General features: G+C 39.3%; 1 protein-coding gene across 1 annotated transcript; it reads right to left on the bottom strand.

The window, feature by feature from the left end:
• Nucleotides 1–421: 421 nt before the first annotated feature.
• LOC112647844 (60S ribosomal protein L23a-like) lies at nucleotides 422–24,977 on the bottom strand. Its single transcript, XM_049112973.1, has 2 exons — nucleotides 24,900–24,977; nucleotides 422–763 (listed from the first exon to the last, which is right to left on the bottom strand). The coding sequence occupies exons 1-2, from the start codon at nucleotides 24,975–24,977 to the stop codon at nucleotides 422–424; spliced, it is 420 nt and encodes a 139-aa protein (XP_048968930.1).
• Nucleotides 24,978–25,009: the final 32 nt, after the last annotated feature.

Below are 25,009 nucleotides of genomic sequence, written 5' to 3'. Positions count from 1 at the left end.
ACAGATCTGACAATGACTTTGGATAAGATATTGTTTCAAAAAGTTCCCAGAGTGCAATTCTACTAGAGAACATATTGATAAATCTAGATCCATTAAAACATTAGCAATGATTAGTCTATCAGATCAATTTACAAGACAAATATCTCTGAAGTGCTGGGTTAAGAAAAGGGACCTTTGTGGAAGCTTTTGCTTCTTAGTGAGAAGCACCCAAAGAGGTGGGAGGAGATGCTAAAGACATCACATTTACTTCATGGTTTGGTTTAGAGATATTCCATTACTGAGGAAAAAAGGGCTCTACATAAGTTTTTTTTTTTTATTTAAGATTTTATTTATTTATTCATGAGTGACACACACAGAGAGAGAGGCAGAGAAGCAGGCAGAGGGAGTCAAGCTGCTGGGCACACCCTAATCGGAAATCAGCTCATAACGGTGTAACCCTGCTTTGTGATCCCAAAATGATCCCAATTTTGTTGGCAACATCCAAAGCATCATAGTCAGGAGCCAGTCGAACATATGCTTTCTTCTCTCCATCAGGCCTGATCAAGGTGTTGACCTTGGCCACATCAATGTCATAGAGCTTCTTCACAGCCTGTTTGATCTGGTGCTTATTGGCCTTGACATCCACAATGAACACAAGTGTGTTGTTGTCTTCTATTTTCTTCAAGGCTGACTCAGTAGTTAAGGGGAACTTGATGATGGCATAGTGATCAAGCTTTTTTTTTTTTTTTTTAAATATGATGAGCCACTGACGTTTACTGAGTACCTACTATTTTTTTTTTTTTTTAAAGATTTGTTTATTTATGATAGAGAGAGAGAGAGGCAGAGACACAGGAGGAGGGAGAAGCATGCGGGGAGCCCGACGCAGGGCTCGATCCTGGGACTCCAGGATTACGCCCTGGGCCGAAGGCAGGCACCAAACCGCTGAGCCATCCAGGGATCTCTCTATGTAAGGTTTATAAAGATTAGTATTATAAATGCTCTTTCTTGCAAGGAGATGGTATTTTAAGCTTGGATTGATTTTTTTCTGGTCTGTGAGGAATTTGAGTGGATGGAAAATACATCTTTTTAAATTCTTTTTTTCTAAATAACCATAGCCAAAAGATATTTTAGGCTCTGAATATTATTTTAATAAACAAATGGGTTAGAATGTAGTTTAAGTGAATTATTGATGTTAAGAAGACCACTTTTTCTTGTCTCTTTGACTGCCAAAAATTTTGAAGTCAAATTTGATTTTCAGAGAATGTGTATGTGTTCATTTTTTTGGTCCTGACTTTCCACTTCTATTTGTATATATTATTACTGTTATTTAATATGTTTTTGATATAAAGTGAATTTCTTCACTTAATAACAGAAATAAATGAATAAGAAAACAATGAATAAGTATATAAACAAAAAAAACATTGATCTGTATTTGTTGGGACAACTAGATGAGCACATGCAAAAGAATGAAGTTGGACCCTTTATCTCACACTATAGACAAAATGGATCAAAGACCTAAATATAAAAAAAAAAAAAAAAAAAAAAAGACCTAAATATACAATAAAACTATAAAACTTTTAGAAAAAACATAGAGGTACATCTTCATGACCATGAATTTGGCAATGGCTTCATAGATATGACACTAAAAACACATGCAACAAAAGAAAAGAAATAGATACATTGGACTTCATCAAAATTAGAAACTTCTGTGTATCAAAGGATACTACTGAAAAGAATGAAAAGACAACCCAGAAAAGGGGAGAAATATTTTTAAATCCTATACCTTACAAAGACTTGTACCCAGAGTATGTAAAGAGTATTTATGAGGCACCTGAGGGGCTCAGTCAGTTGAGCATCTGTCTTAGGCTCAGGTCGAGCCCCATGTTGAGCTCTCCAGTTGGTGGGGTGCCTGCTTCTCCCTCTCCCTCTGCCTGCGGCTCTGCCTGCTTGTGCTCTCTGTCAAATAAATAAATTTTAAAAATCTTAAAAAAAAAAAAGAATACTTACAACTCCAAAACTAAAGACAAACAACTTAAAACCGAAGAAAGGATTTTAATAGACATTTCTCCTCCAAAGAAGATAGACAAATGGTTATAAGTACATGAAAAGATTCTCAATGTCATTAGAATAATGCAAAACACAACCACATTGAGATATTACTTCAGACAACTTAGAAAACTTAGAGACAACAACAAAACAAAGAAAAATAACAAGTTTGGGTGAAGATGGGGAGAAATTGGAATCCTTATATATTGCTGATGGGAATGTAAAATGGTGTGACTTCTGTGGAAAACAGTTTGTCAGTTCACCAATAAGTTGAACATTGGATTACATGTGACACACCAATTCCACTCCTGGTTATATACCCAAAAGAATTGAAAACAGGCATTCAAATAAAAGCTTACACAAGAATGCTCTTGGTAGCACTATTCACAGCAATGAGAAGTAGAAGTAATCAAATGTTTATCAACTGATGAATAGATAAACTAAATATGGCATCTCCATGTAATGGAATACTATTTAGCCCTAAAAAGGAACAAAGTACTGACACATACTACAACATAGACCTTGAAAACGTTATACTAAGTCAAATAAGCCAGACACAAAAAGTCATATCTTGTATAATTTCATTTTTTTTTTTTTTTTTTTTTTAAATTTTTCTTTATTTATGATAGTCACAGAGAGAGAGAGAGAGGCAGAGACATAGGCAGAGGGAGAAGCAGGCTCCATGCACCGGGAGCCTGATGTGGGATTCGATCCCGGGTCTCCAGGATCGCGCCCTGGGCCAAAGGCAGGCGCCAAACCACTGCGCCACCCAGGGATCCCCTAATTTCATTTTTTTTTTGCTTAAATACAGATTTATTGCAAACCATATAATTTCATTTATATAAAATATCAAAAATAGGCAAATTTATGGAAATATAAAGCAGATTAGTGATTGTGAGGGGCTGAGGGGAACAAGGAATGGGGAGTGACTGCTTAATTGTACAGGTTTTCCTTTGTGTTGATGAAAATGTTCTGGAATTAGTAGTGATTATTGCATGATATTGTTAATGTATTTTTTTTTTAAGATTTTATTTATTTATTTATTTATTTATTTATTTATTTGAAAGAGAGAAAGAGAACACCAGTGGAGAGGAGGGACAGAGGGAGAGAGAGAGAGGGAGAAGCAGACTCCCCACTGAGCAGGAAGCCTGATGTAGGGCTTGATTCCTGGACCCCAGGATCATGACCTGAGCCAAAGGCAGATACTTAATGACTGAGCCACCCAGGCACCCCACATTGTGAATGTATTAAATGGCAGTGAATTGGGATGCCTGAGTGGCTCAGTGGCTGGGTATCTGCCTTTGGCTCAGGGTGTGGTCCCTTATCCGGGGATCAAGTCCCACATCAGGTTCCCCACAGGGAGCCTACTTTTCCCTCTGTGTATGTCTCTGACTCTCTCTCTGCCTCTCATGAATAAATAAAATCTTAAAAAATAAAAATAAAAAAAAATAAATGACACTGAATTGTATACTTTAAAATGGTTAAAATACATATGTATATGTACATTTATATATGTATGTATATTTACCAGAATAGAAAAAAGAATAATCTATATTAACTTGTGAAAGGTTGAACAAACTGGGACGTATTCACACACACAAAAATAACATACTGGGCAATAAAGTGGAATGAACCAATGTATGAAACAATATAGATTAATCTCAAGAGTATTTTACAATGTTAAAAAAAAAGCCATATCATTTGTAAGACATTCTAGGAAAAGAGAAACGATAGGTACAGAAATCAGATCAGCAGTTGCCAGGGCTTGGAGTCAGGGATTGGCAGCAAAGGGGAATGAGGGACTTGTTTGAAGTTGTAGACTATTTTTTATTTCTCTTGTGGTGGTAATTATTCTTTGAATTTATCACAGCTAATCAGGCTCTACATCCAAAAAGGATGAGTTTTGCCTTATATAAATTAAATATCATAAAGCTGACTTAAAATTTCAACATAGGGGAATTATACCAAGCTTTAATAGAGAGATTCAGAAAATTATAAAATAAATTTTCTTGAGCTAGGAAAAGAAAAATCAAGTGTAAAAAAAAAAAAAACAAAACAAGGAGCATCTGGGTGGCTCAGTGGTTGAGCATCTGCCTTTGGCTCAGGGTGTGATCCTGGAGTTCTGGGATCTAGGCCCACATCAGACTCCCTGCATGGAGCCTGCTCCTCCCTCTGCCTGTGTCTCTGCCTGTCTCATGAATAAATAAATAAAATCTTAAAAACAAAAACAAAAACAAAAGCAAAAACAGGGCACCTGGGTGGCTCAGTCAGTTAAGCGTTCAACTCTTGGTTTCTGCTCAGTTGGATTGAGCTCCTAGTTGGGCTCTGTGCTCAGCAGGGAATCTGCCAGAGATTCTCTCCCTCTCCATCTACCCCTCCCCCCAAAATAAATAAATCTGGGAGTGGAGCCTCCTTAAGATTCTCTCTCTCCCTCTCTTTTCCTTAACCCCCTCACTCTCTCCCTCTCCAGAAAAAAAACAAACCAAAACAAAACAAGAACAGTATTACTTTGGGTTTATCTAATGCCTTTCCTCTGGGAAATGAATGTATATATTTCTATTATCCTGACTCATCAGCCTCTAAGGTAATCTATTTAAAAATATGCATTCTAGGGATCTCTGGGTGGCGCAGCGGTTTGGCGCCTGCCTTTGGCCCAGGGCACGATCCTGGAGACCCGGGATCGAATCCCACGTCGGGCTCCCGGTGCATGGAGCCTGCTTCTCCCTCTCCCTCTGCCTGTGTCTCTGCCTCTCTCTCTCTGTGTGTGTGACTGTCATAAATAAATAAAAAATTAAAAAAAAAGATTTTATTTAAAAAAAAATGCATTCTAGGGACACCTGGATTGCTCAGCAGTTGAGTGTCTTGCCTTCCACTTGGAGCGTGATCCTGGATTGAGGCCACATCAGGCTCCTTGCATGGCATCTGCTTCTCCCTCTGCCTATGTCTCTGCCTCCCTCTCTCTGTGCCTCACATGAATAAATAAATAAAATCTTTTTTAAAATATGTATTTTAAAAAACTATGGAGTTTAAACATGAATCCTGAAGGCATTACAGATCACCATCCAGAAGTATTCCAAATAAAATTCCATTGACTAGGGTACTAAAAAGTAAGTCCTGGGATCCCTGGGTGGCTCGGTGGTTTGGGGCCTGCCTTTGGCCCAGGGCGCGATCCTGGAGTCCCGGGATCGAGTCCCGAGTCAGGCTCCCGGCATGGAGCCTGCTTCTCCCTCTGCCTGTGTCTCTGCCTCTCTCTCTTTCTATGTCTATCATGAATAAATAAAATCTTAAAAAAAAATAAATAAAAAGTAAGTCCTGCTGGTATAATATAAACCTCACTATTATATTTGAGGAACTCCTGTAAAAAAGATAATGTTCTTGTTGTCAGAAGGAGCACCTAATATTTTGAATTCACCTTAATAGGTGAACTGTAGTGAAGTCTGTTTGATTACCAAAGAACTAACCCTTAGGTATAGGCACTTTGTTTATAGCCAAACCTTGGAAGAAATAGGTATAGATGAGAACACCACAAACATCAAATGACTGTATTTAATTTTCATTTTGCCATGGATTTATTCATATGATCTGATTTCCCAATATTTATCTTGTTATTCTTGTAAAAATTGATGTCACAAACAAAATAATTAAATGCAGCCAGAAAACAAATAACTTTAAATTTTTTAAAAATTTAAATTCAATTTAATTAACATATGCCATATTATTAGTTTCAGAGGTAAAATTTAGTAATTTATCAGTTGCATAAAACACTCAGTGTTCAAGCACCCTCCACAAATACTATAACTTTAAAAAGACCTATTGTCTATTTTCTTTTTACTGAGATTCCTAAGTTTAGCTGTTATTTACTTTTTTTTTTTTTGAGATTTATTTATTTATCTATTTATGAGAGACACAGAGAGAGAGAGAGAAAGAGAGAGAGAGAGAGGCAGAGATACAGGCAGAGGGAGAAGCAGGCTCCATGCAGGGAGCCTGACGTGGGACTTGATCCTAGGCCTCCAGGATCAGGCCCTGGACTGAAAGTGGCACTAAACCGCTGAGCCACCCAGGCTGCCCCTAGCTGTTATTTCCAAACTAGCTTCTTACATCACTTATATGCATGATTGTAACCCCAGCTATCTAACTGGCTTTTCTAGTCTCTTTCTGGAGTTGTCAAAGGTCAGTAGCTCTTTTATGCCTGGCTACACCTTATCTGTATTAAATTAACCAATTTTCTTTTTCTTTTTTTTTTTTTTTTTAAGATTTTATTTATTTATTCCTGAGAGACACACACACACAGAGAGAGAGGCAGAGGGAGAAGCATCCGGTCTCCAGGATCAGGCCCTGGACCAAAGGTGGCGCTATACTGCTGAGCCACTGGAGCTGCCCATAAATTAACCAATTTTCTTTCTTTCTTTTTTTTTTTAAAAATTAACCAATTTTCAATGATAATGTTACAATATTGACTTTTACCCTTTGTTCATTTTACAGTAAAACTTCTAGGCTTTATTAACATACTATGGACATTCTCTAAGAGAGAATGAGGGAGAAAAATCTGTTCTCTATTTACATATATATTCTACGATGTGTTTGTTTCACACTTAGTAAGAAATGTAACATAAAGATCATGCATGATCATGGCTCATTATAGGATCTGTTCCTTGACCTTGATGGGATAGCAGGAAGACTGAACCATTTCTCTTCCAATCATTTCTCATAATTCGGTAGCCAGCTTAAGCTTCTTTACATGGCAGCCTTGTTCCAGAAAACAAGGGCAGAAGCAGCAAGCATCTATAGCATAGGCTCCAGAATCATATGTCATTTCCACTGTGTTCTATTGGTCACAGGCCTGTTCAAATCCTCAAGGGTACAATGATAGATTCTACCTTTAAAAAAAAAAAGATTTATTTATTTATTTATTCATAAGAGACAGAGGAGAGAGGCAGCGACATAGGCAAAAGGAGAAGCAGGCTCCCCCAAGGGAGCCAGATGCGGGACTTGATCCTGGACCCCAGGACCATACCCTGAGCGGAAGGCAGGCATCAACCGCTGAGCCACCCAGGCATCCCAAATTCTACCTTTTGTTGGAAGAAGAGGCAACACCATTTTGCTAAGGACTATGAAGACAGGGACTCATGATACTATGGGGGCCAATATTATAATGCTCTATGCTGTTGAGGAGTGCAATTTTGCTATATAGGGATTTGATCAAATAAAGAGAAAATAATCTCTAAAAATTGGCAGCTCTTTTTTCCTTTCATTTTTTTTTAAGGTTTTATTTACTTATTCATGAGAGATAAAGTGAGAGAGGCAGAGACATAGGCAGAGGGAGAAGCAGGTTCCCTGCAGGGAACCCATGTGGGACTCGATCCCAGGACCCCGGGATCACAACCTAAGCCAAAGACAGACGCTCAACCACTGAGCCATCCAGGTGTCACTCAATGTGAACCATATTAATAGCTTCACTTCTTACTTGTCCCCATACCTGCACATGCATATGATTATTTTCTTTATTTATGCTCCACTAAAGCTATAGTGAGTCACCATTGAGTCCTGTGTAGCAAATTCAGTTTTAAAGTATATTAACTCAGCTAAAGCTAAATTCCTAAAAAGACTGAAAATGGGGATGCTATTCAGGCATTCAGGTCATGCCTAGGTGGCTTAGTCAGTTAAACATCTGCCTTGGGCTCAGGTCATGATCCCAGGGTCCTGGGATGAAGCCCCGCATTGAGCTCCCCGCTCAGCGGAGAGTCTGCTTCTCCCTCTCCCTCTACCCCTCCCTTCACTCATGCTGTCTCTCTCTCAAATAAATTTTTATTTTCTTAAAAGATTTTATTTATTATTTATGAGAGAGAGAGAGAGAGGCAGAGACACAGGCAGAGGGAGAAGCAGGCTCCATGCAGGGAGCCTGATGTGGGACTCATCCTGGGACTCCAGGATTACACCCTGGGCCAAAGGCGGCGCTAAACCGCTGAGCCACCGGGGCCTCCCATCAATTAAATTTTTTTTTTTTTTATTTATGATAGTCACAGAGAGAGAGAGAGAGGCAGAGACATAGGCAGAGGGAGAAGCAGGCTCCATGCACCGGGAGCCCGACGTGGGATTCGATCCCGGGTCTCCAGGATCGCACCCTGGGCCAAAGGCAGGCACTAAACCGCTGCGCCACCCAGGGATCCCCCCATCAATTAAATTTTAAAAAAAATCTTAAAAAAAAAAAAGAAAGACTGAAAATGGTCTTTGATATTAAATAGTTATAAAATTATCTGGAAGTTTATAGGGTAAAAATGATTATAGGGAAGTAATAAACGTGGAATATAATAATGGAATATTTCTCTGGGTTCTGACTTCTTTTTCTCTCTTATGGTTTCTGTAGATTTTACTTTTCCTCCTATTTATTTCATCAATCGTAGGACAATAAGTATATGAGAACATAGGATTAATTTTAATTTCATCAACTATAAAACTTAAGCTTATACTTGGGTAATCTCTATGATTCTATTATTTTATTTGGCATCATGGGAAACATTTGTGACTCATTCAGGCTGGTTTTGAGTCCAATATTGACACCAAAGGATGTTTTGTGAGATTTTTTTTTCCTAACTTCAATTCTAGGAAGGTGGGAGGCCTGGGTGACTCAGCAGTTGCCTTCGGCTCAGAGCACGATCCCTGAGTTCCAGGATCAAGTCCCACATCGGGCTCCCTGCGAGGAGCCAGCTTCTCCCTCTGCATATGTCTCTGCCTTCTCTCTGTGTCTCTCATGAATAAATAATTTAAATCTTTTTAAAAAAATTACAGGAAGGTGATAGATACTAATTGTGAGATTCTAATTCTCTTAATAAGTCTTCACAATATCATGAAGTAGATTTTCTTTTAAGTTATTTGAGATAACTCGTTATAATAGTTTCTTTCATCAGCATCAAATATATCCCTGAGCTAACTTGAACTATTTTCATTGTACCTAGAAAGCTAAGTAGAAAGTTCACCTAGAAATTGGCAAGAATTCTGCATTTTTCTTTTCTTTTTGAACTCTGTGCCTGAAGTATAGGATTCCTGGGGATTGGACTCTCTGAACTATAAATGCTATTTGAAAGCTAATTAAAGGGAGAAAGCTGATCAAAGAGAAAAAAGTAACAAATTTTCCTAAGTGACATGAAGTGATAAGTATTCCTAAGATTTCTATGATACTACAATTATAATGCCAGAGTAGTACATTCTCTACCCAATGTGATTTCAGAGGTTTTAGAAAGATTTTCTAGTAAAATATGCTTACTTGCCCTTAACCAATGCCAGTAACAGATAAGACTGGAGACCTCCCCTTTTTGTCACTCTTTCTTAGAGTGCCACTGATGTAAAAGATCCAAATTGTTTTAGAAAATGTAATGAGGGGGATCCCTGGGTGGCTCAGCGGTTTGGCGCCTGTCTTTGGCCTGGGGCGTGATCCTGGAGTCCCTGCAGGGAGCCTGCTTTTCCCTCTGCCTGTGTTTCTGTCTCTCTCTGTGTCTCTCATGAATAAATAAATAAAATCTTAAAAAAAAAAAAGAAAATGCAATGAGTTGGGGTGCCTGGGTGGCTCAGTTGGTTAAACGTCTGCCTTGGGCTCAGGTCAGGATCCCAGGGTCCTGGAATTGAATCCTGCATTGGTCTCCTTGCTCAGTGGGGAGTCTGCATCTCCCCCTATTCTCACCCACCCCCATTCATGAATCTCTTTCTCTCTCTCTCTCTCACTCAGTCTCTTTCTCAAATAAATAAAATCTTTAAAAAAAAGATAAGAATAAAAAAATTAAAGACAAAAATGATAAGAAAATGCAATGAGTTGAGTTAAAATTCACATGAGAGTATGAAAGTGTGATATTATAATGCCTTTTTGATAAGGGGAATATGGAGCCTGGGAAGGTAACATATTAGTTTGTGTCATTTCTGGTAGTAAACTTCACTGTTTTATAAGCTTCATGGTGAAATGGTATTACCTTTCATTTGTTTAATATTTACTTTTCAAATGCTTCAAGGTGTGTCCTGGCCAAGTAGACCAAACTGGTAGGTGGAATAACGTCAGAGATCAGGACTCACAAGTATACCTCATTTGGTTCTAACTTCTATTTCACATCTACCTTTGGCTATCCCAGTCCAGATGTAGAGTATGTGTATAGCAGGTGGAGAAATTTCAGAAGAAAACCAGGCTTATTTTTCAGGATAGGAAAATAGGTTTTACCATTTTATCAAAAGGAGGGCTCTTGGTGACACCTGGAATATGTTCAGAAAATAAATGGATTTATCTCTGTTTAAGCCTTATTATATTAAGAAAATATTGTAGGGATACTGGGGTGATTCAGTCAGTTGAGCATTCAACTCCTAATTTCAGCTCAGGTGGTGGTCTTGGGGTGGTGGGATTGTGCCCCATGTGGGGCTCTATGCTCAGGGTGGAATCTGCTTGCTCTTCTCCCTCTGCTCCTCCTCTGCTTAGACTTTCTCTCTTTCTCAAATAAATAAATAAAATCTTAAAAAAAAGAAAATATTTTATGGGTCTCCTAGAAACCCCTAGAAAACACACCCTGCTAAAAAAGATGGAGCCCTTGATGCAAGGATTTGTAAACATACAAGAAAGAAGGAAAGGAAGAGAGATATAAAGAACAGATTAAAAAGTAGAGAAAGAAAAAAAGCAAATTAGTCAAAATTTGCTAGTCAAAATTAGTCAAAAGTTGAACTGTTAAATACAAGATCATTCGGCACAAAAATGCATATTTACATTAAAAAAAGGAACTTACTGGGGTGCCTGGGTGGATCAGTTGGTTAAGCCTTGGACTCTTTATTTTGGTTCAGGTCATGATCTCAGGGTCATGGAATCCAGCGCTGAGTCTAGCTCTACCCTCATTGTGGTCTGCTTGAGCTTCTCTCTCTCTCTCTCTCTCTTTCCCCCTGTACCTACCCTGCTTTCTTACACACACACACACACACACACACACACACACACACATACATTCTCTCTCTCTCTCAAAAAAAAGAACTTACTGAAATTAAAAGGCAAAGCCTTTAGGGAAATGTTCACCTGGGTTTTCAACCAATAAATAAAATCATAGAAAGCACTTAAGAATCAAGAGTCCTGATATTTAAAACTAGGCTCTTTTATTAACAACCTGAATGAAATTGAGCAATTTAATTAAACCTGATTATTTCCAATTTCCTCATAGAGTAAAAAGACTGAGTGATCTCTGACTCATTTAAGCGCTATTGTTCTGTGTTTTCAGTTATGGGTCATATCTTTATCTTGGAATCTTTGATATTGATTAAAGACAATCAATACCATCTTGACCGGTGTGGACATTTAGCAAAAGGACTTCTTGCATTTCACTACCGCAGACACAAATTAAGGAATAACAGTGAATCATACTGACCTATACGGGTGTCATATTATCTTTCTATGAAAAGATAATTCTTATGAAAAGTAAGAAAAGATTCTTATGAAAAGTAAGAATTAGATTTACTGTCTTTATTAGGACCGACTTTCCGCAGGCTGGCCTGAAGTGAGGCTTTTATAACCATGAGGTTTGTTACAGATAGCCTCTCACCTCCCTTTCTTCACCTCCTCCTACTCCTAATATTGCCTTTGGCCTGCCCCCAGCTGTTCCTGCTTTCACAATTACTCTGCAGCTGCCAACGCCCACCTAGCCTCCTCTTCCTCCCCTCTTCACGCCCCACCTTTGCCTTTACCCTTTAGTATAGTAGGTTATTTCATTATTAATATTTTGTCCTACTCACCCTCAAAAACCGATGTCCATTCTTAAAGTTCCTAATGCAGCAGATACATTGAGGAAAACTCTCTGACTGAAAGAGTCAATATTAAGTCTTTTTTTTTTTTAATTTTATTTATTCATGAGGGACAGAGAGAGAGGCAGAGACACAGGTAGAGGGAGAAGCAGGCTCCCTCTGGGGACCCTGATGCAGGACCCTGGGATCACACCCTGAGCCGAAGGCAGATGCTCAACTACTGAGCCACCCAGGTGCCCCAATATTAAGATATAAATTAATCCTCAACTCATTTCAGAAACACATAGTTGGTGGAATTTCAGATTCAGCAGCAAAATAAAAGAATTTTAGGGAATGGAGGGAAATTTGGGAAAGTACAAGTGGCTGAAAGAGCCTTCTTTTTTTTTTTTTTTTTGAAAGAGCCTTCTTAATTGAAGCACGGTCCTAGGAGTAGGAGCAATAGAATCCACTGGGAGCTTGTTAGGAATGCAGAATCTCGGGCCCTCCCAGCTCTATGAGTCAGAATCTGCATTTCCAAGCAAAGAGGGAGAGGTGGTTAGTAGTTTGTCAGTACGGTACACTTTGAGAAACACTGGTTTACAGTATTCCACTGGTGAATACGTTCTCCCCTCTCTAGTGTCAAGTTGGCCAACTGTTGGTTGGTTTAAACATCCATTTGATGTTTCTAAGCAACCTTCCTTTTAATTATTATTATTTTTATTTTAAAAGATTTTATTTATTTGGCAGAGAGTGAGAGCACAGCAGGGGGAGTGGCAGGCAGAGGGAGAGAGAGAAGCAGGCTCCCCACTGAGCAGGGAGCCCAAAGTGGGGCTTGATTAAGGATCCTGAGATCAGGGAGCTCTATTACTGAAATTAAAAGGCCTAGGGTGTGATCCTGGAGTCCCGGGATTGGGTCCCGCATCCGGCTTCTTGCGTGGAGCCTGCTTCTCCCTCTCCCTGTGCCTCTGCATCTCTTTCTCTCTGCTCTCATGAATAAATGAATACAATCTTAAAAAAAAAAAAAAAAGGACCCTGAGATCATGATCTGAGCTGAAGGCAGATGCTTAACCCACTGAGCCACCCAGGCACACCTTCCTTCTGATTTTTGACCCAAGGATATTATTGTCACAAGATTCCATGGTTATCTAATATATTTGGAGAGGAGTGGACATTACCTAAAGCTCTCATTTAACACAGCATTGGAAACATAGCAATCAGAACTTAGGAAACCATGTAGGATACTCAGTTGGAATAATGAAAGTGGAAGCCTATGGTTGGCTAAAAGATTTCGACCTGTCCAGCAAGGCATCAAAACAAAGTTCATCTGGCTGGCTCAGTGGATAAAATATGTGACTCTTGACCTCAGGGTCGTGAGTTCAAGGACCACGTTGGGTGTAGAGATTACCCTAAAAAAAAAAAAAAAGAAGTATGCAAAAAAAAAATATATATATATATAGAAAAAAATATATATTATATATAAAGAAAGCACAGACTATGCTATGGTAACTTGATATATAATAGGGCTTTCAGTTGAGAAAAGATGTTCAATGGGACTTATTTTTAAAAATTTACCTCATATGGGATCCCTGGGTGGCGCAGCGGTTTGGCGCCTGCCTTTGGCCCAGGGCGCGATCCTGGAGACCCGGGATCGAATCCCACATCGGGCTCCCGGTGCATGGAGCCTGCTTCTCCCTCTGCCTGTGTCTCTGCGCCTCTCTCTCTCTCTGTGACTATCATAAATAAATAAAAATTAAAAAAAAAAAAAAGACTTATTTAAAAAAAAAAAAAAAAAAAAAAAAAAATAAAAATTTACCTCATATTGGGGTGCTAGCTGGCTGAGTCAGTAGAGAATGTGACTCTTGATTGTAGGATTGGGAGTTTGAGCCCCATGCATGCTGTAGAGTTTAGTTAAAATTTAAAAAAATTTAAATTCACCTCAAACAAAAATAAATTCCAAGTGGATGATTAAAGACTTAATTAAATGTGAGAAACAAAACTTGTAAAACTCCAAAAGAAATTACAGGAGAACGTCTCTGAGATTTTATGATGGAAGAATTTAAGACAAAATGCTCAAATCATTAAGGAAAATACTACTAACTCCTGTTCATCAAAATACAATATAAAAAGAGTGAAAAAGGCAAGAAACAATCAGAAGTGATATTTGTAATGTATATGATGACAATATATCATTACAAATGATATTTGTAATGTATATGACTGTATATGATATTTATAATGTATATGTAATGTATATGGAATGTGTATGAGTACATTTCAGTACTCACAATATTTTTTATTAGGTTTTTAATTTTAGTACTAGTATAATTAACATAAAGTGTTATATTAGTTTCAGGTGTATAGTACAGTGATTCCACAGTTCTGTGCATTACTCAGTGCTCATCATGGTATGTGGACTCTTTAATCCCCATCACCTCTTTCACATATGCCACCCACCTCCCCTCTGGTAACCATCAATTTGTTCTCTATAGTTAAGAATATGTTTATTGGTTTGTCTGCTTCCCCACACACACACTTTCGTTCATTTGTTTTGTTTCTTAAATTCCACAAATCTATGAAATCATATGGTATGTGCCTTTGTCTGACTTATTTTACTTAGCATTATACTCTGTAGCTCTACCCATGTTGTTGCAAATGGCAAGATTTCATTCTTTTTTAAGGCTGAATAATTCCATTCTGTGTGTGTGTGTGTGTGTGTGTGTATGTGTGTATAACCACATTTTTTTAAATCCATCTATCAATGGGTACCTGGGATGTTTTTATAGTTTGGCTATTGTAAAAATGCCACAATGAACATAGGGATGCATGCATGTGTTTTTTATATTTTGAGGGCAAATATCTAGTAGTGCAATTACTGGATCATAGGATAGTTCTCCATACTGTCTTCCACAGTGACTGTCCCAGTTTGCATTCCTCACCAACACTTATTGTTTCTCGTGTTTTTGATTTTGGTCATTCTGACAGGTGTGAGGTGACATCGCATTGTGGTTTTGATTTGCATTTCCCTAATGATGAGTGGTTGGGCATCTTTTCATGTGTCTGTTAGTCATCTGGATGTCTTCTTTGAAGAAATGTCTGTTCATGCCTGCCCACTTTTTAACTGGATTATATATTTTGGGGGTGTTGAATTCTTTAAGTTTTTTTTTTTTAATTTTATTTAATTATTCATGAGAGACACACAGAAAGAGAGGGAGAAGCAGGCTCCATGCAGGTAGCCTGATGTGGGACTCGATACCAGGACTACAGGATCATGCCCTGAGCCAAAGGCAGACACTCAGCTGCTGAGCCACCCAGTCATCCCAAATTCTTTAAGTTCTTTATGTATTTTGGATACTAATCTTTTATTGGATATGTAATTTGCAAATATCTTCTTCCATTCAGTAGATTGCCTTTTAGTTTTGTTGTTTCCAGTACTCATAATATTTTTAAGGCTTACAAAGAAAATCTAACAGAAATATAAACAGAAGCCTTAATGTTATTTTTAAAAAGATTTTATTTATTTATTCATGAGGAACACACAGAGAGAGAAGCAGAGACATAGGTAGAGGAAGAGGCAGGCTCCATGCAAGAAGCCCGATGCGGGAATGGATCCTGGGACTCTGGGATCATGCCCTGAGTCAAAATCAGACACTCAACTGCTGAGCCACCCAGGCATCCCAAGCCTTAATGTTATTATAGAAAAAACACAGATGACCACTAAATATATGAAAATGCTCAAATTCACTGGTAATTACAGAAATATAAGGTAAGCCACAATCATATTTCATATCTCAAAAACTAAAGGGTGATATGATGTAGAATGGGCATTCTCATTAACTACTAGTGTAAATTGGTACAATCACTTTGAAAGATAATTTGTTATTTTTCTGGTATTCTGTTGCTGCATACAAACCACCCAAAACTTAAAATAACATTCCAAAGTTCTATGGGTCTGCAAATTGGAAAGGTCTTGGCTGGGCAGCTCTGGAATTGTTCCTTCAGTTACAGTGGCACATTTGGGGACTGGGCTGCTGGGAGCTGACTAGGCTCTCTCTTCATGTTGCTCCTCATGATTTCCACACAAGAGTGGTAAGGTTGAGCTCAGAGCATGGTGACCTCTGGCTTCAGGGTGGCCAGAAGGCCTATAAGGAAGGTAATGTCTTTTTTTTTTTTAAGATTTTATTTATTTATTCATGAGAGACACAGAGAGAGAGAGAGAGAGAGAGGCAGAGACATAGGCTGAGACAGAAGCAGGCTCCATGCAGGGAGCCGGATGTGGGACTTGATCCTGGGACTCCAGGACCGCGCCCTGGGCCAAAGGCAGGCATCAAACCGCTGAACCACCCAGGGATCCCCTTAAGATTTTATTTTTAAGTAATCTCTACACCCAATGTGGAGCTCAAACTCCAAACCTTGAGATCAAGAGGTGCACACTCCACTGACTGAGCCAGCCAGATGCCCCAGATAAAAGATATTTTTGTGGGCATCTTTAGAAAATACTATCTGCCATAGGCACTATTTACTAAAATGGAAGACGTGTATACCTTATGACTGACAATTGTACTCCGGATATTTACCCTAGAGAAATTCTTTTCCATGTGAATCTGGAGACACATCACTTTATAATTATAGAGAGCTGAAAATAATCAAAATGTCCAGCAACTCTGGAAGGGATACATAAAAAAAGATATTTTTTGTCAGTAAAAATGAATGAATTTTAGTCACTCAGTTGACATGGACAAATCACAAGAACAATGTGGAACTTTAAAAGCAAATTCTAGAACACATATATATCATTTATATTACGGTCACAAACAAAGCTGTTTATGTTATTTTGTAATATTGTTTAGGAATATCTATGTGTTAAATCAGCAAATTACAGAGGAAAACAAGAGTGATTAACATAAAAGTCAAGATAGTGATTACAGGAATAGAAAACAAGTAGGAGAAACAATCTGGAAGGGGCATACTGGAAGCTTTAAGATTCTGGGATATTCCATTTCTTAAGTTAGTGGTAGTTACTTAGTGTTCAGTTTATTATTAGTCTTTTTCTTTTTTTTAAGATTTATTTATTTGAGAGAGAGAGTGAGCATGAGCAAGAGGGGAAGGAGAGGGAGAGAGAATCTCAAGCTGACCCTATGCTGAATGCCTTACTTGGGGATTGATCCTTTTTTTTTTTTTTTTTTGGTTTTATTTATTTATTCATGAAAGACACACACACACACACACACACAGAGGCAGAGACACAGGCAGAGGGAGAAGCAGGCTCCATGCAGGGAGCCCGATGTGGGACTTGATCCTGGGAATCTGGGATCACATCCTGAGCCAAAGGAAAACGCTCAATGACTGAGCCACCCAGGTGTTCCAGGGATTGATCTTATGACCTCATGAGATCATGACCTGAGCCAAAATCAAGAGTCAGGCTTTAATCTACTGTGCCACCCAGGTACCCCGGTTTATTATTAATCTTTAAAACATACACATATACTGAATATACTTTTGTAGTTATGATGATTCTCACAAAATTTGAAAAATATGCATTTATATAAGAATCTTTGTCGGGCAGCCCTGGTGGCTCAGCAGTTTGGTGCTGCCTTCAGCCCGGGACCTGATCCTGGAGACCTCATGAATAAATAAAATCTATTTTTAAAAATTAATTAATTATTTATTTATTTATTTATTTATTTATTTATTCATGATAGTCACAGAGAGAGAGAGAGAGAGGCAGAGACACAGGCAGAGGGAGAAGCAGGCTCCATGCAGGGAGCCTGCATGGCATCAGCCAAAAGTAGACAAGTGCAATATTTATTTATTTTTAATTTTTATTTATTTGTGATAGTCACAGAGAGAGAGAGAGAATGAGGCAGAGACACAGGCAGAGGGAGAAGCAGGCTCCACGCACCGGGAGCCCGACGTGGGATTTGATCCCGGGTCTCCAGGATCGCGCCCTGGGCCAAAGGCAGGCGCCAAACCGCTGCGCCACCCAGGGATCCCAACAAGTGCAATATTTAAATCGTCATTTTGACCTTTCACTTCTACACTCACATAAAAAGCAATAGCATTCATGTATTCTCCTATTTGATTCTTGTAAAAGTAGGAGGATGTGTTTTAATTGATAGTCTGTGTAAACTTGATTTATAACTTTTAAAGGATTAAACTTAAGGCACGTGGGCTTCAATTTGTTCCTTTGTCCTCAATCCCACAAATGTTACCGGTGGGTCTACAGACAGCTGCCTTGTTTATAGTTATCTATAAACTTTTTAACCACCTTCCCCAACTTCCCACATATACCACACACACACATACATACACACACATACACAATTCTGTGCTGCTTCTAAAAGACAGATATGGTCTTACTGATTGACTCCCCTGTATAGCGTCTATCACAGTGACTGTAGGCACCAATAAGTAGGTTTTGAATTTAACTGAATCACGTGTAGAGGAAGAAGGAGTTACACTTCAAGAGCTTTCTCTAGATGGTGGTTTAAGAAATCCCAAAAGAGGCAGGAATGATAGCTATGAAGAGTCAAGTCTCTTGTCCTCAGGACATGTAAAGCATAAACAATAGAGAACAAATTTACCCAATCCGCATCACTAATGTGAATACTTGGACACAATAATTCTATAGGTGAAAGGTTCACTGATTCAGAGTTGAGCTGGTCAATGAGTAGTAATGAGATAAATGTCTTCTTGGTATGCTGCTTTATTTTATTTTATTCTTTAGCAGTTCTTTTTTTTTTTTTTTTTAAGCTTTGATTTACTTATTCATGAGAGACACACACACAGAGAGAGAGAGAGGCAGAGACATAGGCAGAGACAGAAGCAAGCTCCATGCAGGGAGCCTGATGTGGGACTCTAACCAGGGACTCCAGGATCATGCCCTGGGCCACCCAGGGATCCCCAGGATTTTCATTTATTTATGTTCTATCTATAGTGATGATCTAAAGTATTAGTACACAGAATGTAGTCATATTAAAAGTGTATGCAAATTGAATGTGTTGAATATATTTTCATTAAGAAAGTAAATGTAGAGGCACCTGAGTGGCTTAGTCAATTAAGTGTCAGACTCTTGATCTCAACTCAGATCTTGATTTCAGGGTTGTGAGTTCACTTGATCCCAGGACTCCAGGATCACGCCCTGGGCCAAAGGCAGGTGCTCAACCGCTGAGCCACCAAGGGATCCCTAATATAGGTTTTAAAATCACACAGAAGGGATCGAGTCCCACATCAGGCTCCCTGCATGGAGCCTGCTTCTCCCTCTGCCTGTGTCTCTGCTCTCTCTCTGTGTCTCTCATGAATAAATAAATAAAATCTTAAAAAAAAATCACACAGAAAAATGTAATTAATGAATATTAATATTTTAAGTCAAAATTATGTGAATAAAGACAACTTTTAAAAATGTCTTTCTGAGGTGCCTGGGTGGCTCAGTCAGTTAAGCAACTGCTTCATTCTTTTTATGGCTCAGTAATATTCCATCATATGGATATACCATATTTTGTTTATCCATTCATTAGTTGGTGAACATTTAAGTTGTTTTCACTTTTTAGCTATTATGAACATTTTTGGACAAGTTTTTTATATACGTAGGTTTTCATTTCTCTTTGGTATATACCTAGGAGTAGAATTGCTGAGTCATATGGTAATTCTGTTACAGGATTTCATTCTGCTTCAGTGCCTGTGGTTCTTGGTCACACCACTTCAAAGAATGAAGAGGTAGACCAGACAGAGTGGTGAGCAGGAAAACAAAGTTTATTGACTGACAGTAAAGTGATAGTACACAGCTCCTAAAGAGGGAGGGGACCGAAGACAGTTGCCACCTGGAAGTTTCAAAGTCTAGGGGTTTTTATGGGCTGCTTGGTGGGCTGTTTAATCTGATTAACCCTCTGTGCATCTGTCATCCAATCAAGTTTTTGTCATCTGCCTATCACGTGGGAAAAGGGTGAAAGGCTCCTTCCAAGGTGGGTGTAAAATCCTTTTTAAGAGTGGTTTCCTGGGATGCCTGGGTAGCTCAGTGTTTGAGGGTCTGCCTTTAACTCAGGGCATGATCCTGGAGTTCTGGGATTGAGTCCTGCATCGGGCTCCCTGTGTGGAGCTTGCTTCTCCCTCTGCCTATGTCTCTGCCTCTCTCTGTGTGTCTCTCATGAATAAATAAATACAATCTTAAAAAAAAAAAGAAAAGAAAAGAAAAAGAAAAGTGGTTTCCTCCTGGGATCCCTGGGTGGCTCAGTTGTTGAGCATCTGCCTTTGGCTCAGGTCATGATCCTGGGGTCCTAGAATTGGTCCTGAGTTGGGCTGCCTGGAGGGAGCCTGCTTCTCTTTCTACCTATGTCTCTGTCTTTCTCTCTATGCCTCTCATGAGTAAATAAATACAGTCTTTAATGAAAAAAAAAAAAGTGGTTTCCTTTCAGGGCCGTGGCCCCTTGTCTCTGCCTTTCTTCTAACTATCCTTCATCAACTTTATGTTTGAGTCAGACTGTTTTGCAAAGGGCTACAGCATTTAAACATTTTTGCCTTGAAGTCTATTTTGTCTGATACTAACACAAACACTCCAGCTTGTTTTATGGTTGCTTTGTGTATGATATATCTTTTTCTGTTTTTTAAATTTCAATCTATATGTACCTCTGAATCTAAATAGTGTCTCCTACAGACAGCATACAGCTGGATCTAGTTTATTAATGTAATCTGACAATCTACCTTTTGATTGGATTGCTCAGTTCATTTGCATTTAATGTTACTACTATCCATGTTGTTGAACTTATATCTGCCATTTAAATTTTTCTTTTCTATGTCTCATGTCCTTTTTGTTCTCTTCTTCCTTTATTATTTTTTGTTTTCATTAAATGAATATTTTCTAGTATAACATTTAAATTCCTTTAATTATTTTTTCACTTTTTTGGGAGTTATAATGGTTTCTTTAGGGCTTAATGTATCATCTTAAATGATCATAATCTTTAGATTTATACCCACTTAATTTCAGTGAGATAACAAAAATCATCTGTGGTGATTCAGGACCTCTTGAGGGTATTTCTTCTTACATATATATCCCTTGAACTATTATGAATGTTTGCTTTGCTATTTTGATCTAGAGAGAATCGAGGGAATCAAGCTGGCTACCTATTTAACTGGGATAGATAGTGCCTCACCTTTTATACATAAACACTTCTGTTTGTAGAAAAACAAGGGATGATGACATATCATGCAAGATGACTGAAACACTAAGATAAACTATGAAATTGTGCCTGACCTCTATTTTGTTTGGGATCTGCCCACAATCTGGCGATTTATGCTTTCAGTTGGCTTCATTAATCCACTTGATGTATTTATCAGATGTCTTGCATACTGTGCTGGGTGCTTCTGGGATACATTAACAAAGCAGGATTTCAGCTTTCCCAGAGTTTTCAGGGACATATCAATCAAGGTCATTCCAATTTACACTCTTGCCTCATTGTCCTTAGCTTAGTCACAAAACTTTAACTCTGGTTGAGTCAAACTATGTTTTGCTACGCCTAAGTGCCAATGAGGAAATTACGCAAACTTGGAACGGGAGATTTATTGCTTGTTTGGTATCACTGAGGGAGATGTCAGTCTTTGAAGAATTAAGATGTTTATATTTTGTTTTATTTTTATTTATTTTTTTAGAGAGAGAGAATGAGCATGCACAAGTGAAAGAGTATGAGTGGGAAGGGCAGAGGGAGAGGGAGAGAGAATCTCAAGCAGACTCATGCCGAGTGTTAAGCCTGATGTAGGGCTCAATCCCACAACCCTGAGATCAATGACCCCAGCAGAAACCAAAAGTCAGACAGATGGTCATCTGACTGAGCACCCAGGCGCCCTAAGATGTTTGTATTTTAAAATCTGCTTTGGTTCCTATTTAGTTTTCCTTTCTGGTTTCCTGTAGAACCCAGTGCCTTCTTGTGATAGGGCTCAGTCCCAGGCTCAGTTCCAGGTTCAGTCCCAGGCTTCATTTCCTTCCCTGCATCACAATTTAGGTGCATCTCTGAGTGGTAGGACAGTAGATGGCTTTTACCTGTGTCCTTTTCTACATTTGATTTTATTTCCTTCAATGAGTATGCATGAGCTACACAACCAGAAAAAAACGTTAAAGCTATTTTATTCTGAAGCCAAAATAAAACTTGATTGCTTCTCGTTCAGTTCCTTTAGGTCTCAATTGGAAATGGATTATTCAGCTGCTATAGCAAGTGAAGCTATTCTTGCTCCATGTCCAGAATATATTTTCTTACCTTTTAATTTAGCTAACTCATTAACTTCGCCATTCAGTTTGCTAAGCTAGGTATCCTAGAGATATCCTTAACCCCCATAGCCAAACACTAACTCTGTCAATCGTCTTTTTAAATATCTCTCAAATATGCCCCCTTCTTCCCATCTCACTTGCTGCTGCATTTATCATTCCTCACTTATGTTACTGTACTGCCCTTCTAAGTGAGCTCTTTTCATCCAGTTGCATTTCCCTTTAGTCGAATCTCCTAAATAATGACTCTTCCCTACAGAACATCCCTCACTGGCTCCCCCACTGTCTGTGGGAGTCTAAGTCAGATTGTCCCAGCGTGGCATACAAACTTCTTAAGCCCTGACACCAGCTTTATTTCCTGCCACTTGTCAGTAAATAGCCTACACTTCAACAACACTCAAACTGCCCTCTTTCCTAGATGGTTCTGGCTCCCTCTTGTCTTCTTGGCCTTTGACTTTTTCTTTTGGTTGGATTTCTCTCTTTCTTTGCCTGCCAACTAAACTCCTCCCCCTACTGGTTGGAAAGCTGCAGTCAGCCCTCCTCCATTCACCCTTCCCTCTCCTAGAGTGGCAGGTGGCGATAACCATTCCGACTGCTCCCACTGTATCCAGAAGGTAACAACATCAACTATAATGGTAAATCTCAGCATAGAAAACAACTGTTAATATTTACTGAGTACTTCTATATGTCAGGGTCTGTGCTTTGGAGCTTCCTAGGTAATTAACAACTCATTAAATCCTCATAATGACCCTGTTAGGCAGGTCTTTTTATTACCTATTTTTATTATAACACGTGTCACATTGTCATTTGGGGTGGTGGTGGTGGGTACCTGGGTAGCTCAGTCAGTTAAGCGTCTGCCTATTCATGTCAGGATCCCCAGGTCCTGGGATGGAGCCCTGTGAAGGCTTCCTGCTCAGCAGGGAGTCTCTCTCTCCCTCTGCCCTTCTCTCTCACTCTCTCTTTCTCTCAAATGAATAAATAAAATCTTTGGATTTTGAGATACAGGTGGGGGGGGACAGGGCAGAGGAAGAGGTACAAAGAGACTCTATGTTGAGTGTGGAGTCTGATGTGGGGCTGGATCCCAGGACCCTGAGACCGTGACCTGAGGTGAAACCAAGAGCCAGTTGCTTTAACCAACTGAACCACTCAGGTGCCTCAGCACTTGTCCCACTGCCTTGAAATGGCTTAGTTATTATTTATCTTTATCTCCCTAATAGTTTATCTTATATCTCTAGCAACTAGAACAAGTTTTGTACACATTATTTGGAATATGGTAAAATCAACATTCACACTTAACCAAGCATTATTTTTATTTATTTTTTAAAGATTTTATTTATTTATTCATGAGTGACACAGAGAGAGAGATAGAGAGAGACACAGGCAGAGGGAGAAGCAGGCTCCCGGCGGGTAGCCCGATGTGGGATTTGATCTAGAAATCTGGGATCATGCCCTGAGCAGGAGGCAGATGCTCAACTGCTGAGCCACCCAGGGGTCTCATTAACCAAACTTTAATATCAAGGATTGAGTGATGTGAGATTTTCAGGCTAGGATTGGAAGAGGTTTGGAGTTTGGGCACAGGCTTTTAGGGTCCTTCCAATCAAATTAAATGGTCTTCTCCCTTGAACTAAATGGCATTGCCATCCACCCGCTTGCTTAAGAAAACAACCTGGGAGTCACCTTGTTTACTGTATTTCTTTACACCTGCATCTCAGGAAAACACCTTGAAATTTTTCTACTTCTATTTCCATAGCAACTACCCTAATGCAGATCACTATCATCTATCCCATAGATTTGCCCAGTAACTTCCTATCATTCTCTGGCTTTTTCCCGTTCCATTTCTGCTCCATTCCGAGTCGTTCTGTACAAGATAGATTGATTTAAAAAAGCAAGATTGGGGGGTGCCTGGGTGGTTCAGTCAGTTGAAGGTTGGATTCTTGGTTTTGGCTCAGGTCATAGTCTCAGAGTTGTGAGATTGAGCCCCATGCATTGGGGTTCATGATCAAAGGGGAGTCTGCTTGAGATTCTCTCCCTTTTCCTCTGCTCCTCCCTTGCTTGTGCTCTCTCTCTCTAAAATAAACAAATCTTAAAAAAAAAAAAAAAACCCTCCAGAACAATGGGGCACCTGGTGGCTCAGTTGGGTAAGTGTCAGACTCTTGATTTTTGCTCAGGCCATGATTTCAGGGTCATGAGATTGGGCCCCATGTTGGGTTCCTCACTGGGCATGGAGCCTGCTTAAGATTCTCTCTCCCTCTGCTCCCCCCAGCCTTGCACAAATGCTCTCTAAAAAAAAAAAAAAAAAAAAAAACATAAAAAAAAAAACAAGATAAAACTTAACAAAAAGTTCAAGCAGTGTGGTTACACTCCTACTTCACTCCAACCTTAGTCTCATACCATCTACAAATGTGCTTCAAGTCTCCTGGCCACTTGCTTGGCCTGTTCCTCAAATAAGCAAAATTACATCAGCATCAGCACCTTTGTACCCATTGTCCTCTGTCTAGAATGCTGTACTTCCCCACAGTTGGCATAGCTAGCTCCTTCACCTACTTTTTTCTTTTTAAAGATTTTGTTTTTATTATTTATTTGGGAGAGAGAGTGAGCTCTTCCTCTTTTTTTTTTTTTTTTAAGATTTTATTTATTCATGCGAGACACATAGAGAGGCGCAGAGATACAGGCAGAGGGAGAAGCAGGCTCCCTGCAAGGTGCCCGATGCACGTCCCGGGATCACGCCCTGAGCACGCCCCGAGCGGAAGGCAGATGCTCGACGGCTGGGCCACCCAGGCGTCCCAAGCTGATCCATTTGTTCAGGGCAGCTTGTCAGGGTGCTAGGTGGCAGGAGGAGGGTCGCAGTCATTAGGCGGGCTCTGAGTGTGACCCTCCAGTCTGCTGCTCTCACCGTTCCCTTTTCACCCACCTTTACCCTAAATTCGCTTGTTACATCTTTGCCTTCGCAAAATCTGATGAACTGTTGCATCTACGTCCTGAATCCCTCTGCACCATTATTTT

This window comes from Canis lupus, chromosome 7 (assembly GCF_003254725.2).
Source record: "Canis lupus dingo isolate Sandy chromosome 7, ASM325472v2, whole genome shotgun sequence".
NCBI lineage: Eukaryota > Metazoa > Chordata > Mammalia > Carnivora > Canidae > Canis > Canis lupus.
This window is presented reverse-complemented; position numbering and strand designations above follow the sequence as displayed.